This window comes from Rhinatrema bivittatum, chromosome 3 (genome assembly GCF_901001135.1).
Source record: "Rhinatrema bivittatum chromosome 3, aRhiBiv1.1, whole genome shotgun sequence".
NCBI lineage: Eukaryota > Metazoa > Chordata > Amphibia > Gymnophiona > Rhinatrematidae > Rhinatrema > Rhinatrema bivittatum.
This window is the reverse complement of record NC_042617.1, coordinates 377,339,584-377,359,785: the sequence shown is the minus strand read 5'-3', so window position 1 is coordinate 377,359,785 and position 20,202 is coordinate 377,339,584. Positions and strand designations below refer to the sequence as shown.

General features: G+C 41.9%; 1 protein-coding gene across 2 annotated transcripts in view; it reads right to left on the bottom strand.

Moving 5' to 3' along the window:
- The window catches only part of PHIP (pleckstrin homology domain interacting protein), a 944,985-nt gene that overhangs the window by 222,671 nt on the left and 702,112 nt on the right, over positions 1 to 20,202 (bottom strand). For both annotated transcript variants that reach the window (XM_029595577.1, XM_029595576.1), the window contains exon 28: positions 4,982 to 5,043. In XM_029595577.1, coding sequence (XP_029451437.1) covers positions 4,982 to 5,043 — 62 coding nt within the window. The remainder of the gene's footprint in view (positions 1 to 4,981; positions 5,044 to 20,202) is intronic.

Here is a 20,202-nt window from a genome sequence, read left to right as displayed (position 1 = left end):
GGGAAGCCTCTTCCTGGGAGGCCGCTTGTTCTCCTTCCAAGAGGCCTCCAAAGGATTCATCGGCATCCTCCTTTTTAAACTGTGTCATAAAGCGGTCTATCTCTAGTTGTAAAAGGGGAGGCAGGGGTTCTGGGGGAAACACCCTTACCTTCCCCTTCCTTTTGGCTGGCATAATAACTCTTAAGATTTCAAACCAGTGATAACAAGCTTTAATGGTACCTGTTTTCCTATGTTCTCAGTTATGGAGTCCAAAACAGAAGACTTCTTCCTCTAGTCCATCTTAATCCGGACTAAGCCGGACAAAGCCGTGCCGGCGGCAGTGGTGTGCCGCTGCTGCGGCGATTTTGTTGCTCGCGGCTCCTCCCACTCACGTCCAGCTGGGGCGGGGAGATGGTCCGGTCCCGAAAGAGGGGCCCAGCAGTCTGGTCTCCGGCTCTCCTTGCACGCCGCCGCGGTGATTTTGTTGCTCGCGGCTCCTCCCACTCACGTCCGGCTGGGGCGGGGAGATGGTCCGGTCCCGGAAGAGGGGCCCAGCAGTCTGGTCTCCGGCTCTCCTTGCACGCCGCCGCAGCGATTTTGTTGCTCGCGGCTCCTCCCACTCACGTCCGGCTGGGGCGGGGAGATGGTCCGGTCCCGGAAGAGGGGCCCAGCAGTCTGGTCTCCGGCTCCAGATCTTACTTCTATTGCTGACAACTTGGATGTTGTATCAAAAGTATCACAGATTGACAATTAAATGCTTTGTATACTTCTCTGCTTCCTTAATGTGTGGTGTAAATCTGTCTTGGATATTTGATGAAAAAGTTGCTGACACGTTTCATTTTTTGTAAAATAATTGAAACATCTGAAACTGATATACTGAAATCTGCGATTGTAGTATTGCTATTTTTTTTTTTTTTTTTTTTTGCAGTATCCAATAATTTTGAATCTTTTCCAGGTGGTCTGCAGGATTATGTTTAGTTTTCTTTGCTTTATTTAAGGCAGCTTCCAAAACTAGAGTCATGAGAGAGTTGAAATTTCTTATGCCCTGGTCATTGCTGGTGGCAAGTTAAGGTAGTTGCCAGATTTTTGATTGAACGCCTTGAAGTGTCTTGTATATGGAATGGTCACTACTTGTTTAGGCACATGTATAAATTTCACAACTCCATTAAACTCCTCCTTGGAGGACTTTTTTTCCTCCAGGTTAAACCATATGGAATCTGCCATATTTTGAATAAAACATTTGCGTAAAACATGTTATCTGACAGGGTAATGCTTCTTGTTGGTGTAATGCCCCTCGCCGCTCATCTGAAGCAACTCTGGCATAGTCTCTGGCAACATGCTGCTCCAACTTCCTGTAGCTCTGGACTTCCCTTATTGGTCTTCCAGCTGGGACTTCCTGTGGTGCTGGCTGATGACATCACATTCTCCATGAGTATATAACGGAAATTCTTTGCAACCAGCCAGCACCTCACCAACAGGTCTCCTGTCTAGCTATGCAGGGCGTGTTGCTTTTGTTCCTGTCTTGCCTTTTCTAGCCTGCCCTGCCTTGCCTGTTCTGTCTAGCCAGTCTTGCCTTGGTCTCTCCATTCTCTGTTCTGCCCAGCCCTTATCATGATTGATCTCTCGTGCTCTGTCCTCTGCCTGAATCTTGACACTGACTGACTGCTGCCTGCCCTGATCCATGCCTGGACCTTGTTGCTGCCTCCAACCATGACCTTGGTCTGCTCCCGACTCTCTTTTCTTCTTGGGACTCTTGCTTAAGTCCATCCAGCCTCTGAAGCCAAGGTCTCAACCTGCAGGGGAGGAGGCTGGTAAAGATGAAACCCAGAACTGATCTCCATTCCTACAAGTCAGTGGGGAACAAGCTGGGTCACCAGTCGGGCAGTGCAAATCTTACCACAGCACGAGGGCTCAAGGACTCCCAATGACAAATCAGATGGTAATTGTACAGAACCTTCAAAGGAATGTAAGGACTGCGTTTCAAATGATGAAATTGTTTCTTCCTCAGAATGTGAGAAGAATACTGGAGTTTCTTTGGAAGATGGCTCATCTCAGGATGATGCCAAACTATGTGGTTTCTCCTCCTGCATCTTTAGAGGCGTATGGTACGTGGGATAGTTGACAAAGTCTGTAGTTAAGTTGCAAACTTTTCCAGAATATGCTCCATTATTAATGATGGAGGAGAAGTTGGAATGTTTTTTCATGTATCCTCGAACAAAGTCTCACCACATCTTTCATATAAAGAGGTGCCATTCTGATGTAGTTTGTTAATGTGCCACAAAAGTAGAATCTAATTCTGGGACCAAAACTGGTAGGGAGGATAGAGAAACTCTCTGCACTGAAGAGTTACATTAGTGCCATAACCTATCTGTGTCAAGGTGGACTGCATGGATAGCATTGATGTTTTAAGGATTTTTAGTGCTGACCTGAGAATGGCACCATAGTTTTCGGTGCTGATAGATATGCACCTCAGTGCCTCCGAAGTTGATGACGTAGACAGAGACCTCTATGTAATCTTCCTTTGTCCCGCGCACACTAAACGAATTGAGGCTATGGTGCTAAGGAGACTCTGACCTTTTCTTTTTAGATACTGATTTATCTAAGCTTTTTCTGTCTTTGTCCTGAGGAGAACACATTTAATATTTTAACTTGAGCTCTATCAGTGTGCTTGGGTGTGGAGGGGCATTGTTTCAAATACACAGCTTGGGTGTGGAGGGGCATTATTTCAAATGTACAGCAATTAGCCATGCATGGAACCGAGGCATCAAAGGCAGGTATCATCCACATCTACGACTGACATCTCTGTTTGAAAGGGGTTTTTTTTTTGTTTTAATCTAATCTGGAACTTTTTTCTAACATCATTTGCTTTAGTTAAAAGAAGAAAAATTATTTTTTTATGTTTCATTGAGGGGGCTCAACAAAAATAACAAACGAGTAAACTAAATAAAAAGAAACCAAAACGGCATGAAAAACTTGTGAAGAATGCAAAAATAAAATGGAAGCTGAGAGATGCAAAACATTTTCTTTGACTTTCATGGAAGAAAAAAAGACTGAGCAGGTGGCTTGTGCAGCAGCTGCTGTGTGAGAACAGCCACACATGCTCAGAAAGATTTCTAAGTCTTTCTGAATTTTAAAGAGTGCATTCCATGTTAGTGCTGGGTGGTGACATCACCTATTTGTGTGGCTGAATTTGTCCTCCTTGTCTATTGAGAACAGGTATAACCTATAGTGGAGGAGTAGCCTAGCAGTTAGAGCAGCAGGCTATGAACCAGGGAAACCAGGACCCAAATCCCTCTGTTGCTCCTTGTGACCTTAGGCAAGTCACTTTACCCTCCGTTGCCTCAGGTACAAAATTAGATTGTAAGCCTTCTGGGGATAGAAAAATACATGAATGTAATCCGCTTTGAAGTGCTGAAAAGCAGAATATAAAAATCTAAATAAATAAATAAATAAATAGTACCTTAGTTGTGATTAGCACTCTACATTGCAAAAACTTAGATTTCATGAAAGCCCAAACTCCTCCATATTCTGTTATCCCTACTGAACAGGTGGGCTTCCCTTTGCTAACTCAAGACTAGTAAGGAGAAGAAAAGCTTGGATGAACCTTGGACTCAGAGAAACCTTTAAATTTTGAGAATCTTAATACAAAATCAGCAGGATCTTCAATTAAATGCTAATTTGTAAAATGTGCTTCAGGACTCCTGGATTACCTGTTTCATCTTTAATCTAGATGTCTTTGGTAAAGTTAGCTTGGGAAGCAATTTACAACACTGGGTTCAACTCTCGCCTGCCTGCTCTTTGAAAAAGTGGCAGTAGGCTGCAGCAAAGTGGCACTACTTGCTGGCCTAGAAGAAGCTAGTTTTGGCTATTTATAGCAGGCGGCAGCCTCTTCCTTCTACTTTGTTACAACTGATATTTTAAGAGTGTGTGGAAATTCTATCAGAAGATTTAATCCCATTACCCTCTCCATAAACTACTGCTGCCAACCTGCTGGCTACATCCCCAAAGATGACTGCAGAGGTTAGCCTTGTAGTTCACATCATTACTCATTTCCTACTCGCTTCCCAGCTGAGAATCTGTCTTTTTGGCTCATTAGGACACAGACCTCAAAATCATTTATTCTGGATAGGACTTGGTCTACCAGGCTACAGATGATCACATTGCTCAGGCATGATCTGGCCCTTCTTGAGCACAGGAGATTGCTCACACTGGGAAAAACATTTTTGTGCCACAAAACATAGCAGATACCAATTTTCATTATTTGAAGGACGTAAGAGGCAAACAGTTATAGAATTTGCTTTGGTTGCATTTGGTGGATCTAGGCATCACTTATCTTTTGCTGCTTTAAAAATAAAAAATGGCCTTGTCAAACTTTTGTATTTGTTACACATTCAGAGATGGCTACATTAAAATGTAAACCTATTCTAAAGCTTTAAAACCAGTAAGCTTATATAGCAGACGTGGTCATCACCAATCCTCAAGAGTCACAAACAAGTCTAATTTTCAGGATATCTACAATGAATATGGATGAAATAGATTTACATGCACTGCCTCCACTGTATACAAATATAATCTCATGCACATTTATTGTAGATACCTTGAAAACAAGATCTGTTTGTAACTCTTGAGGTCACGAGTTGGCCATCTACCTGTTATATTTATTTATTTATTTATTTAAGGATTTATATACCGGAGGTTCCTGTATAATATACATATCACCCCGGTTTACAATGAACAGTAACTATCGCTTCAAGTTAGCGGTTTACAATGAACATAGTTAATCCAAGAAACAGAATAAAATATATATATATAACAATGCTAACAGTTAATAAATAACAATTAATAAATGAAAATAAATGCAATAACAATTAATAAATAATTAATAAATAGACAACAATAGACAACAATAGACAACAACAATAGACAACAATAGACAACAATAATTAATAAATAGACAACAATAAATAAATAAATAAATAAATATAGCTATACGTGCACTCACCGTCATTAGGTATAACTTCCATATCCCATGGACTCATCTTCTCAGTATCACCATTATCCCAGCTTAAAGGAAAAGATAAACCAGTTTAAATAATTTTCATTAAAGTTCATACATTTTTTTTAGATTCCCAACATCACTTCGTAAGAGTAGATTTTTATAAAATATCTTTGCATACTCTCTCTTCCAAAATGTTTAGCTGAATGTTGGGGGTTCTAGCAACTGTATTTTCCTTTGCTTTGTATTAGCTTCTTTTCTAGGAGGGAATAGGGTTTCTCCATGGGCTCAGCAGTTTCCTCATGCCAGTTTGGGCTTGCAGTGCAATCAGAACCAGCCATTGCAAGGCAACAAGCACAATAAGCTTTCATTCACAACTATATGGGGAGGTTTCCTCATTTTAGAACCTACCATCACACTCACATCTAGTCCCCACTTGAGTAGGGCCCACAAACTGTAGCTCCTTCTAGAATCCAGTATAAGTACATCCTGAGTCTGGCCACTAGGTGTCATAGCTTTTCAATGACAGATACTCCCCTGCAACTCCTTCCTTCCCTAGGGGCTTTGAGCACTGCCTCTGCTAGTCCAAGGAGAAGAAGGTAGGCATGAAGACTAAATCTACTATTACTAAACATAGTGAGTTACAAAATATATGCAGTGCTATAGACACATAGAAGAAAGAGTTACTGATCTGTAGAGCTATCCTGCATCAAAGTCCAGATCGTTTCCATAGCAGTGCACAGCACTACCTATGAGTCACTGGACCTTCTCTAGAAATTGTATTTTGCTGTGCAGAATTATGGAAAACTCAAAGTGGATTATCTATTCATTCATTCACTTTTTAGACACTTGTCTAACAGCTCTAAGTGACTTACAAACCAACATTTACACATTTTCAGTTAATATAATACAATAACAAACTCTAAAACAAAGATGTAAGAATGGTTAGAAATATCACTATATACAAATAAGTGCCACATTCCAGTTTCATTATAATAAACAAGCTTTCCACTAAACTGTATCTTCATATAAACTAGATTAATAACATAAAAGCTTAAGTTAAAAGCCATGTTTTACATCCTTTTTTAAAATTTTAGATAGTCCACAATGGCTCATAAATATTTATGAAGTGTATTCCACAGGGCCAGCCCCTATCAGAAAAAGAGGAACTTAGTCCTATCTGTTAATTTCTCTTTCTTGAATCCTGCTAAATCAGTCCAGATGTTTAGGTTTATTCCAACCTGGCAGTAGATGGAGAAAGCGGACTACAAGTTTTTCAAGTGACATCACTGCTACTGAGGATGGTGCAAATTAGGCACTTGTCAGTATTGTTATGTAAAAGCAATGGAACGGAAACCAAACAAAAAAAATACTGTAAAAAAACCAAAAACAAAACAACCTCTCTTCCCCCCCCCCCAAACAGAACACACACTTGAACCAATTCTTAGAAAACAGGGGAGAAACTTTAACAGCAATTTCCCCTATAGAAAACCAGTAGGAATTCAGGGATTGACAGGAATTGATAGATTAGAACAAAAAGAAGCCTCAGGTTCTCTAAGGAAAGAGGCTGCAACATTCTGAGACCTTGAGGAAAATTCAACCAAGGAAAGGACACACTGTTGCTGGCTTCCCGGGAGAACACATTGTTGCTGGCTTAGCAGGATTCAAGGAAAGAAAATTAACAGGTAAGACTAATTTTCTCCTTTCTTTGCATCCTGTTAGATAAGTCCAGAAACATGGAAGTACCCAAGCCCTCTCTAAAATGGAAAGGAGAGAGGGCTGCTCTAAGAATGTCTGCCCCAAACCCTGCATCTCCCTTGTCTTACACAATCTGTAATGTTTAGTGAATAAATATAAGGATCAGGTGGTCATCTAACATAGGGATGGGCAAACTTTTTTTTAAAGGGTCATATTACTGGTGCTTATTGGAGCCGGGGGAGTCCCACTTACAACTCCATGAGCGGGAAAAAGTGGGGTAGTTACAGTGGCAAATATATCTCACAGTGAGAGGACAAATCAGCAACCATACTAACAAAAAGAATAATTCAAAACAGTTAAACATAAAATGGTTAAAAACACATATAAAAATGTTCCAAATACCCATAAAATATTTCAAAACAGACACATCAAATACCACCCAATAATTAAAACTAGTAATGATTTTAAAGAATTTCTCGCTCTCCATATTTGGGAATGTTTGATTTCCAGATGCCCTGAGATTGTCATGGATTTGCAGGCAAAAAGAAGGGGGGTTGCTGCACAAACATGTGCTCTCTCTCACCCTCACACACACATATACACATGCTCTCTCACCCACCCATATATACACATACAAGCTCACTCTCACTCCCCACATACATATATACTCTCTCAAACACACACATATACACTCTCTCTCATCCACCAACATACACTGTCACTGGCTCCCTCACACATACACCCCATCCCCCCAGGCAAGCTGATTCTCTCTCGCACACAAATAGGCAAGGTCTCATTCATTCTCACATATGCACAAACCCCCAGGCAGCTCCCATTCATTCTCACACACAGAGACCCCCCAGGCAGGATCTCGGTCATTCACACACACACAGAACACCCCAGGCAAGCTCCAATTCATTCTCAACCTGCCACCCATCAGGCAGGCTCCCATTCATTTACACCCTCAGACACAGACAACCCCCCCCCCCCTCCAAAAGCATGTTCCCATTCATTCATACACATACCCAGGCAGGTTCCCCTCTCTTTCTTTTGCCGGCAGCCTCGGAGCTTCTCACGCCTCTGTCAATACCACCACACTCCTGTTGGGGAGGAACCGATCGATCATTACTACAGAAGCCCACTTTGCTATTGCTCCTCTTTGCAGGCCCCGCAATATAAAACATTTGTGTATCTAACACTTCCTTCATGTTGATCTCATGTATGGCAAGCTCAGCATAGAGAAAGTACTACCCTCACTAAATTTTAATATCGTGCTGCCAGAACAGATAAGATAGGCTCAATTCTTTACTCCCAGTCATCCTCATGTGCAGCCTCATTTCTTCAGCCGCTGGTGGGATGGGGTCCATTGGCAGCCGCATGGGCCTCTCTGTTTTTCGGCCTCCGGTAGAATGGGGTTGACTAGTGGCCGCAAGGCCCTCCCATATGTCAGCCATTAGCACGAAGCCCATTCTGGCAGGGCTGTGATGCTCCTCCACTTCCTGCTCTACCAGTCATGCTGCTACTATTTTAATTGCCAGATGCTGGGAGCACGCTGCTCTCCCTACATTGCTATGCCTCTGAAGGGGATGTCGCTGCCAGTCGCTGACATCCAGTTCGATATCAACAAAAGGTCTGCAATGTGAGGCCATTGTTGATATTTTTTGAAAGAAATGTTTTGAATTAAATACTGATTTTTTTTTTAATTGTGTCAAAATTGTATGCATTCTCCTTATTTAGGAGCCTTTTTACTCAATGTGTTCTCCTATGCTGTGCCTATGGAAAAGATGCTTAATAAATATTGCCCTTAGTTTGTAATACTTTTGTAATTGGTGAATGCTTGATATTTAACCAATTTTTTTGTTTGGAGGCCACTGTTGATGACACTGTTGCAAGGTACTGGTGGGCCAGGGATAATGGGACAAATTGAATAGGAGAGGAGCTGGGAAAAGCCTGTTGTCAGGCCAGATTGGGCCCATGGACCGTAGTTTGCCCAACCCTGAGGTTTAACAGATATCATCTGGAGCAACTGCCAAAGGCTCTGCCAAAGAGAAAGCCTGAGCCTTTCTGAAATAAGCATGAAGAGCCTCTGGCTCCTGTTGGCCTTTGGGCAAATATACTGATGCACTTGATTCTTTAATTCATTTGGCCAATGACTATTTCAAAGCTGCTTCACTCCTGTGAGGGTTACCATACAGCACAAACCTTCCCACTTTCCAAATTGGATTGGTCACCTTCAGATGTCTAAAAGAGTGTGACAGACATCTAGGAAATGAAGATTATTCCTGCCAGACATTCATTCCTCTGGAATGTTGGAAGTGAGACAATCTGATTTAAATGAAACGTTAACATGACCTTAGATGAAAAGAATGAAACTGGGCAAAAGTTGACCCACTCAGTAGAATATACCAGATAAGGATCAATGCAAGATAAGTTCTTCAATTCCAAAATATGCCTGGTATTATATAAAGCCACTAGAAAGACTGCTTTTAAAGAAAGATCTTTCAGAGATACCTATTTGTTTCAAAAGGATAGGCCAACATGACACTAAGAACCCACTAAGAACCCAAGACCCTAAATGGAAGGTGAATATGTTTAACCTTTCAAAGAAACTGGGCTACACTGCTACTAGTTATTTCTATAGGCTATTCAATAAATGCAGCACTATACAAAAACATAAGACAGTCCCTGCTCTGGAGAACTTACAATCTAATCAAAACAAATATACAGTGAGCAGCCACAGAGAACCCCTGTAGTATGAGATAATTCTCTGAAGGTTCAGGTTGAAGCTAAGGGCCAAGTTATTATTCAAACCATTTTGTAGACAGATCAAAATAGTTGGTATATCTGCTTGCCCCATAAGATCGACTGGGCCTTATAACAGGTTTCAAAATGACGCCAAACATGAATATATACCAACGAAGTTGAGTTCTTATGAGCCTTCAGCAAGGTAGAGATGACTATAGAAGAATATCCCTTCCTATGCCAGTGAGCCCTTGAAAGGTCCATGCCATAAAACAAAATGGAGCTGGATCCTGCATTAATACCAGCTCCTGCAGTATAAGGCTGAGAATGTTGTATAGAAAGAGGATCCCCAGTCAGCAGTTTCACCAGATATACATACAAAGGACTCCTTGGCCAATTCAGAGCTACCAGAATGTCTAGATGTGCTCCTCTATTCTTCTTAGTGCCCTGCCCATGAGAGGCCAAAATAGGAAGACAAAGGAGCTTGTCCCTCTGCCAAGGTTGTATTAAGGTATCGATCCTGCTGGAACTCAGTTCTTTCCATTGACTAAGGCTCCTGTTAAGTTTCCATTAAAGATAGAAATTCTCCTGGCTGAGTTCCTTCTCCCCAGGGTCTAACACATTTCTACTGAGAAAGTCAGTGTTGACGTGAGCCATAGAGAGCTAAACAAGATTCTACTTCACCCGCTGAAACAGACTTGCTTCTGTGCCACCATGGGACTTTGCATGCTCCCCTTGCCTGTTTACCTAAGCCTAGGGCTTTTCACATAGGCGGTTTATAAATGTTAAATAAATACTAAAAATACCAAATACTAAGCTATTGCTATGGAGTTGTCTGAAAGCACCCGAAGTGTCTTTCCCTTCAGTAAGGGAAGGAAATGCACCAGAGCCAACCTGACAGCTCTGTCTCCAGTCTGGACCACGCCACCACCTCTTTGGACCATAGTCCCAGCACAGTGAACTTTCCAGTCAGATAAACTAGCTCCCAGAGTTACCACAATCCATTTGGGAGGTTCCATATCCATTCCCTTGAAATAGATTTGTGAGGGTCACCCATCAAATCAGACTTTCTATTATGGTTAGCAGAACAAAAAGATGAACACTGTGGTCATGCAACATGGATTCAATTAAGATGGATGTCTGTAGAAGACACACATCAGCTCTGGCTCATGGAATCAAATCTATTATGGTTAGGAGGAAGTGACATCACCCCCAGAAATGGCAGCCTAATCGCGCAGCTCCCGACTTGACTTTAATCAGCCACCATCCCAATGCTGAATTTGCCTGCCTAAGAAGTACAGGTATGTGAGCGCTTGAGTCTGAGGCCAAAATGCTGCAATTGAAAAAAAAAAACTGCATTTAAAGAAGTTTTCTTTCGCATGTTGGGATGTGACTCAGGCCCTTGACAGGGGCGAAGAGGAAGACATGGCCACTGCTAAAAGTCTGAAATGGCGGATGATGAGATCTGGCCTGGAAATGCGCAGGAGGGAATACCCTTGCGGGCAGATTTCCGTAGTTGGTTTTCTGAAATTCGCTAGGACATCGCGCATATTAAAAAGGAATTTAGCAATGTTTACCGAGTTGCGGGGTGAAGTTGCAGACCTAGGGAAACATGTGGAGGAGGTGGAGTCGCGGGTGGAAGAGCAGGCAACTGAAGCAGTTTCATGATGGGAGGATAATGCAGGCCTTTCAACTTCGGTGGCAGAAATGGAAGAGCATATGGAGGATCTAGAGAACAGGTCCAGGAGGTGGAATTTGCGCTTTTGAGGAGTCCCCGAGTTGCTTGCATTCAAAGACTGCTTTCAGGTAGTGACAGTATATGTAATCAATTACAGGATTCTGAAGATATGGCTGAGCCTTTGCCTGATAACAAGCTTGAGAGAGCACACAGAGCTCTTGGCCAGCCCAGAGGAAATCTCTCCTGTGATATAGTAATCTGCTTTCACGACTTCATGCTGAAGGAGAAGGTAGCCAAGATGGCCAGGCAAAAAGGCCAAATTACATGGAATGATCATCAAGTGGATATTTTTCAAGATCTCTCTGCTTACAATTTGCAAAACCAGAGCCTTTTGGGACATTCTCACCTTATTGAAGCAGAGGACATCCGTTACCGATGGACATTTCCTTTTGGTCTTCAGTTTACTGTCAAAGGTCAACAGCTAAAGAGAAAACAGTGGAAGCTGCAGTGGATTTTTTACACAACACTGGTATTTCTGTTCCAGTGGGAGATCCAACAGGGGCCTCTGGGTCCCACCGGGAAAAGGAGAATGAACAGCCTAAATGGCAGAGGGTCCAAGGGTCTAGTCGGCGTCTCAGGAGGCAGCCGGACTCACATTTGTCACCTGGAACAGCGAGTGTTGGATGAACATTATTTAACAGAGACTTTTCATGTGTTTGGTTTGGGATTTATATTGCATTCTATGCTCTGAGTTTTTCTTTTGCTGTTGGGACAGGTGCACTCTACCTTTTTGATGGATGGATGAGAGGTTATCACAGTAAGAGTTGTATCTGGGATGTGCTGTTTTCAGTTTGAGTTTTTCTGATATGAGTTGGGGTTTGGGGGCTAATGCCACATCTGGTGGTGTCTTTCCTCCCAGGGGAACTATGCACCTTGTGGGGGCAGGTGTAGTATAGGGTTGGGAATCAGGGGAAGTGGGTGGACATGGATGGGTTTGGGCTTTCTTCAGGTGTTAGGAGCTTTTTGTATTTTCGGGGCCCTTGATCACCAGGTTCTGCATGTGGGTGTGTCTGCTTGGTTGGTTTGGAAGGTGGAGGTGAAGTTTGGTGGTTATCATCTTGAAGCCTTTTCCTACTATTTTTCTGATGGTGACTCTTAAGATTATGTCTTTAAATACCAAGGGTCTCAACTCTCCCATTAAATGGAAATTACTGTTTAAGGAGGCGGAAGGTCTAGGAGCCAATATGAACTTCTGCCAAGAAACGCACTTTAAGGCCAGATTTCTTCATTTACTGGGTTTGAAAAGATATCCTCACCAATTTTTCGCTCCAGCAACCAAAGATAATAAATACTGCAGGGTGGGGATTCTACTGGCTCATAATTTAATCATGGATATGAAATCTGTACTTAGAGATGTTAATGGCAGATTCTTGATTTTAAAAGCTTCCATTCACTTTGGTGAACCTATATGCTCTGAATTCTCAACAGGGAGCCTTTTTTCAGACTCTAGCTGACATTTTACATGGATGGGCAAAAGATAATGTTTCGTTAGGGTGGAGGGAAGATTTTAATCTTCCTCGCTACCCTTTTCTAGATAAATCACTTGGTAATGGGGGTGTGTCTTGTTCACATCGGCATTCTCTAAAAAAATTTGATTAATGTTTGGTGTTTGCAAGAGATCTGGAGGCTGAGGAATCTTTCTTTAAGTGATTACACTTTCTACTCATCGCCTCATGACTCCTTTTCCCGGATTATTTCCTATTGGATAAAATGTTGGTGGGAGGAGCAGACGCTACTTGTATTGGGCATATCACGTGGTCTGACCATGTGTTGATTTGGGTAGAGTTTCAGGTGGCCCGGTTGCAGACTGGTAACAGTTTTGGTGATTAAATGAATCCTTACTCTCCAATAAGGAGTTTAATGCAACTCTTATAAAGGATATCGAAGATTATTTCCTACTTAATGATACAGGTGATGTTAGTCTGGGGCCTTATGGGAGGGCATGAAAGCTGTGATTCGGGGGAAAAACTCATCGTTCATGCATCTTTTCTTAAAAAAACAGAAAGCTGAGCGGAGACTGCGGCTGGTGCTCTATATAGGTAAGTTGGAAGTACAACATAAACATAGTAGAGAAGCTCATACTAAGTCAGCTCTAGATACAGCATGACAAGAGTTGCAGGCTTTGGACTTGGCAGAAATTGCATTTGAAACGTTAAGCGTGAAACATCTTTTTGTGAATTTGGCAATAAGGCCGGATGTCTCTTAGCTAGGCGTCTTAAATCCCAATCCATGCAAAATCAGATCCTTAAAATTAAGGAAAACCTGGGCAATATGATCTATGATAATAAGTGGATTTCTGATCAATTTTCTCAGTTTTATAGGGATTTATATGCATCAGACACTGGTATTTTGTATTCAGACATTTAAGTGCTATCTCACGTCTGTATCTTTATCTTGTCTACTGATGAAGCTAGAGATCTTCTCAATGCTCGTATTCAGGAGGAAGAGATTTTTACTGTTATTTTGGATTTAAAGTTGGGCAAGACACCTGGCCTTGATGGCTATTCTGCCAAGTTTTATAAAGTCTGTAAGTCTGCTATTGTGAAACCCCTGACTTCTATGTTTAACTTTCTTAGGGGGGGGGGGGGGGTCTTTGGTAATGGGGGCAAACGTGGCAGGTATTACTATCCTGGCGAAAGTTGGGCAAGACTCTACACTTTGTGGCTCATATCAAGCCATTTCCTTTATAAACTTGGATCTAAAGATCTTAGCGAAGATATTAGCTACTTGCTTGGGATTTATAGCTCCTTTACTCATCCATGGGGACTAGTCGGGTTTTGTGCTGGGTAGGCTAGCTGCAGACAATGTGAGGAGGGTACTAAATCTTAGTTGGTGGGTTCAACATTATAATATTGCAGCTGCTCTCTTGGCGGTAGATGCTGAGAAAGTCTTTAATTGAGTACACTTGACTTACCTTTTCCAGGTCCTTGAAAAGTTTGGCTGGGATCTTCCTTTTTGACATGGGTCAGAGCACTTTATGACCAGCCAAAAGTGTGTATTAGGGTTAATGGGAGATATTCAGGGCTATTTAACATGGGCATAGGCACATGACAGGGATGCACTCTCTCTCTTCTGTTTGCGTTATCTTTAGAACCTTTTGCGGAGAAAGTCAAGTGTTCTGATTCTGTTAAGAGTAAATGTAGCAGGGAAGTTATATAAAATGACTATTTGCTGATGATCTGTTGTTTACTTTGCCTGACCCTGAAAAGTCTCTTTCAGCTGTTCTTGGTGACATGAGGCATTTTGGTTCTGTGTCAGGGTTTAAAGTAAATGAAGACAAGTCCAAGATTTTAAATCTCTCCCTAGATGGAGTTTTCGTTAAGCGCTTACATCAACTGCTCCCCTTTAATGGGCAACTAGATATGTGAAATATTTGGGGATCCAATTGGAGTCTGATTTGTTGATTCTGCCTTAAATTAGCTCCTCTATTTCAGGAAATTCTTCAAGACTTGGAAAGATGGGACAGTCTCTCTCTGTCCTGGTTTGGCAGAATTCTGAATGTTCTTCTGCATCTATGTTATTTTTTTCCAGACGTTGCCAGTGGCAATTCCCCTGCGTGTACTTAAAGATTGACAGAAAGCAGAGTTGTGCTTCATTTGGAAGAGAAGGCCACCTAGGGTGGCGAGAGTGGTATTGTATAGATCTAAAAATCAGGGTGTACTGGGAGTCCCAAACTTGGAATTGTATTATACAGCTGCTCAGTTTAAAATGATCTGGGAATAGCACTATAGAAGTAAAAGTAAGGTTTGGGTAGATTTAGAGTGGGATATCTTTGGGCTGTCACCCTTAGATATAGTTCTGTGGCGATCAGGGAAATCAGAGCTGGGGGGTTCTCCTTTTACTACACACTCCCTGAGAGTCTGGCGTAGGTACTGTACACAGTTGGTGGGGGACAAGCGGTACTGGATTGCTACATCCTTCCTGTATACCAAGGATTTTCCACCTGGGGAATCGTTATCTGCCGCAGCTTACTGGAAGAGCTTAGGTATTGAGAGACTAGAACATCTGGAGTGCTGGGTACATAAATTCATTTGATGTATTGCGTCAGTCTTTTCCCCTCGAGGAGAAAGATAGATTTCATTATTTGTAACTAGTCTCTTTTGTTGGATCCAAGAGGACTGCTGCAGATCTTAACTGTAGTAAGTCTGTGTTTGAAGTGTTCTGCTCTAGATAAATTAGAAAATATGATTTTAATTTACTTATTGGGGATCTTGATCTTAAACCAAAACATGTTCTGTTTTGGGAGAATGATTTTTCTGAAGTTTTGGAAGATGTGGAGTGGGATATGTGTTATCAGGCGATGGGGAAAAGCTTTGTATCTTTTTTGATTTTGGAAAACGGGTATAAATTATTATACAGGTGGTACCTCACTCCAGCTAAGTTAGCTAAAATGTATCCAGAGACCTCTGCCCCCTGTTGGCACAATTGTGGAGCTTGTAGTAGTCTTTTCCATATCTGGTGGACCTGTCCTAGGGTCTCAAAGGTATTGGGATATGGTATTAGTGCTTGTGATTGAAATAACCAATATTAAAGCATCAAAATCCCCAAAGTTACTTCTGCTCTTTGTGGGCCTTCTCGACATAAGATAAACATTTCAGGCATCTTATCGGGAATATTATTGTAGTGGGTGTATTGTGAACGTGCCGCCTGGTGGAGGAAAATTGAGGTTCCACAGAAATTACATTTGGAGACTAGGTTATCTCGGCTTTTTACTATGTATAAACTGACTGACTACCTTCATGACAACATGCCAAGGTTTGAAACCACCTGGAACTTTTTATATCCTTGCAGTCACTATTAGGTTCAGAATAGGGGGTCTTTTGGTCAGAGGGTCTACATGTGCTGAGTAATTATCTGTATAGGGTTTGCTCCTGGGAGAAGTGGGATTGGGATGGGAAGGGAGATAAGTTTGGGGGTAAATCAAATATTGTTGGCACTATCAATTCATTGTCGGCAATGCGGTATGTTGCCTTGTGAGTTTGTGGGGTTGTTTATTATTTGTTGGCTACTTGGAGGGATCTCTGAGGTATCTAATCTCTTGAATACTCTCATTGTTTACATAGTGAACACTCTTATTCACTTTTTGTACACCAGGAGTTGAGCTCTTGATGTATTTTGTATACGCTACTTATGTCAGTAAACAATAAATTTTAAAAAATCTGTTGTGGCTGCCATGTAACTCAGAAGTTGGAAATAATCTCACACTCTTTGTGCTTTTCGTGATAACTCTTGCACTTGAACTAATATCCTGTTCATTCTCTCCTGGGTCTGAAAGACATTACACACTCTTGTATCAAAACAGATACTTCAAGGACTGGCAGGGAAACAGATTGCTCTTTCCTTAATTTACCACCCAACTCAAACATTCTAAGACATGGACCACCCAGATTGAGGCTGACCGAATCTCCTGAAACAACTGGCCCTGATATACCAATCATCTAGATATGCATGAACCATGATGCCTTTCCTTGTGTATGGTCATTGCAACCACCACCATCACCTTGAAGAAAGGACTTGTTGTTGTGACAAACCCAAATGGGAGAGCCCTGAAGCAAAAATGATTCTTTAGGACATAAAACAGAAGAAATCATTTGTGAATTTCACTGATAAGAATGCAAAAGTACGCTTTGGCTAGATCCATGGTCTACAAAAACTCCCCTTTCCTTACCACCACTATGACAAAATAAAACTTCCATCCAGAAGCAGGGAACATAGAGACATGTTACGCTCTTTTAGATCTAGTACAAGGCGAAAAGAACCATCTTTCTTCATAACAACAAAATAGATTGAATACTGTCCCAGGCCCTAGGCCTCAAGAAGAGCCAGAGCCACAGCTTCCAAACATTGGCACCTTTCCAGGGAAGCCTTTACCATGTCCCTCTTGGAGAATGCCACATGTGTTACCTAGAGAGGATTTTATCCAGTGCTGGGGAGGAGCTGGTTATCGTGAAACATGTGGGCACTGACACAGGAGGGTGTGGGAGAGGGATTTTGGAAGCTAGTTTAGGATTTTAGGTAGAAATCTGAAATCCAGAACTCTAGGGTGGCATTTTCTGAAATGCTCCCTGTTCTACACAAAGGTCCCCAGAAGCAGGCAGAGCTCCAGAGTCTCAATGTTTATGAGACAAAGGTGCAAGAAGAGGGATTCAGTTTGCTAAGGAAGTGGGAATCTTTTAGGGATGGAGGAGTCTTTTCTGAAAGGACGGGCTCTCACCTTAACCAGGGTGGAACCATGCTGCTGGTGCTAACCTTTGAAATGGAAATAGAGTGGCTTTTAAATTAGCATGAGGGGCAAAATTGACAAATGCTCAGCAGTGCATGGTTCAGAGGGCAGTATCTTCAAAACATACTAATGAAACAAGAGCGAGAGAGCATCCTAAGAGATGTTCCAATAAAAGCAATAGCAGTCCATGTGCCTATAAATAAACACTTGAGTTATTCCAAATTATCCCTGTCAACTGATAAGCAGGTTATTAATATAAGCAAAAAAATACTTTGAAATGTCTGTATGCCAATGCCAGTAGTCTAAGAATTAAGATGAGAGAATTTGCCCACCCCTGATAGACATCATTGGCATCTCAGAGACCTTTTGGGAGTAGGATAACCAATGGGATAGTGCTTACCAGGGTTCAAATTATATTGCAGTGACAGGGTGGGGTGGCGTTCGGGATGGCATAGAGTCCAACAGAATAATGATCTTGAAGGACACTAAATGCACAATAGAATCTTTAAGGGTAGAAATCCCATGTGTGTTGGGGAAGAGTATGGTGACAGTAGGTATATTACCATCCACCTGGCCAAAATGATCAGATGGATGATGAAATGCTAACAGAAAATAAAGAGGCTAACAAATTTGACAGTGCAGGAATAATGGGAGATTTCAATTACCCCAGTATTCGCTGGGTAAATGTAACAGCAGGACATACTAGAGAGGTAAAGTTCCAGGATGGAATAAATGACTGTTTCACGGAGCAATTGGCTCAGAAATTGATAAGAGAGGGAGCCATTTTGGACCTATTTATTTATTTAACATTTTTATATATCGCAATTCATGTAGCAAAGTTACATATCATTTCGGTTTACATAATAACAATAACAGGCATGTAAGAATGCAATTACATTAAAAACAGGGGAGTGAACTAGGATAAGAGTGAACAGGGTAAAACCATAGCTTATAAAATCATAATTATATTGTGAGTCTTTTGAGCGATTGGCAATAGCTCTGGGTGAGAAATTGGGTTAATAAATTTTACAGATTATGGATCATTTATTTGTGATGAGGAAAAGAGATGGAGTGTTATTCTAATATGTAAACAGGTTAATAGACTGGTGGGTAGTCTGACGGATTGTTAATAGACTGGTGGGTAGTCTGACGGATTGTAGAGTAAGGTAAGAGTAATTGCTTGATGTTAATTGAATGCTTGCTCAAATAACCAGGTTTTGAGTCTCTTTTTGAAAGTGTTCGGGCATTGTTCTTGCCTTAGTTCTGGAGGTAGGGAGTTCCATTCTGTGGGGCCCGCTGTAGATAGAGCTCGTTTGTTTAGAGAGGTTTTGATGGGTGGAGCGAAGAGAGAGTCTCTATAGCAGCGGTTCTCAACCTTTATAGTTTTGCGACCCTTTTAATACAATTCCCCACTATGTGGCGACCCCAATCGTAAAATTATTTTTGTTCATAGGCCTAAGTAACTGTACTGTATATACCGTATTTTCCGGCGTATAAGACGACCCCCAACTTTTACAGTTAAAATATAGAGTTTGGGATATACTCGCCGTATAAGACTACCCCTCTTCCAACGCATTCCAACATTTACAGCAGGAGGGAGTGACTCGAGGAGCGAGTCGAGGAGCTTCGGCAAGCCCCTTTTCCCCAGCATCGACCAATCGGGGAGCGAGGGAGCGCAGAATGAACTTTTTTACTGCATCTGGTGAGGGGAGGGAGTGACTCGAGGAGCGACAAAAAACCCATATTTCCGATGGTCTCGTAGGCGACCCCTAGCAAATCGTCATTCGACCCCCAAAGGGGTCGCGACCCACAGGTTGAGAACCGCTGCTCTATAGGCTGCTCTTACCGGTCTGGAGGATGTATGAAGTCGGAAAGGTATATTGAGGTCCAGAGGGATGAGGTTGTGCATGGATTTGTGTATGATGGTCAGCACTTTGTAGGTGATTCTGTACTTAATTGGGAGCCAGTGTAGGTTCTTTAAGACGGGTGTAATATGTTCTCTTTTATTGGTCTTAGTCAGGATCCTGGCTGATGCGTTTTGGAGCATTTGTAAGGGTTTAATGGTATTAGTCGGGAGGCTGAGTAGAAGAGAATTACAGTAGTCGATTTTTGAGAAGATAATTGCCTGGAGAACTGTACGATAGTCTTGGAAGTGGAGGAGTGGTCTGATCCATTTTAGGGTTTGTAGTTTAAAGAAGCCTTCCTTGGTGGTGTTATTAATGAATCTTTTTAGGTTTAATTTATTGTCTAAGATGACTCCGAGATTTCGGACTTGAGCGGAAAAGGATGGTTGACTGGATTGCGGGTTGGACATGGTAGCTTTACCGTCTTGTAAAATGAGGAGTATTTCCGTCTTGTTGGTATTGAGAATTAGGTTAAGGCTCATTAGCAGGTTGTTGATGGATTGGAGACAGTTGTTCCAGAATTCTAGGGTATGTTGTAGTGAGACGGTGATTGGTAGGAATATTTGCACATCGTCTGCATAGATGTAGTGTGTTAGTTTTAGCTTAGAGAGGAGCTGGCAGAGCGGTAGAAGATAAATGTTGAAAAGGGTGGGGGATAGGGAAGAGCCTTGAGGGACTCCCAGAGAGGCGCAGACTGGGTGTGATTCATAATTATTGACTTTGACCTTGTAGAATCTGTTGTGTAAGAAAGACTTGAACCAGTTAAGGGCCGTACCTTTGATTCCGATGTCGGCTAGTCTGTCTATGAGTATTGCGTGGTTCACCGTGTCGAATGCAGCTGATAGATCGAGGAGGATGAGCACGCCGGGTTGTTTTTTTATCAAGGTTCCAGAGAATGGTGTCTGTTAAAGAGATTAATAGT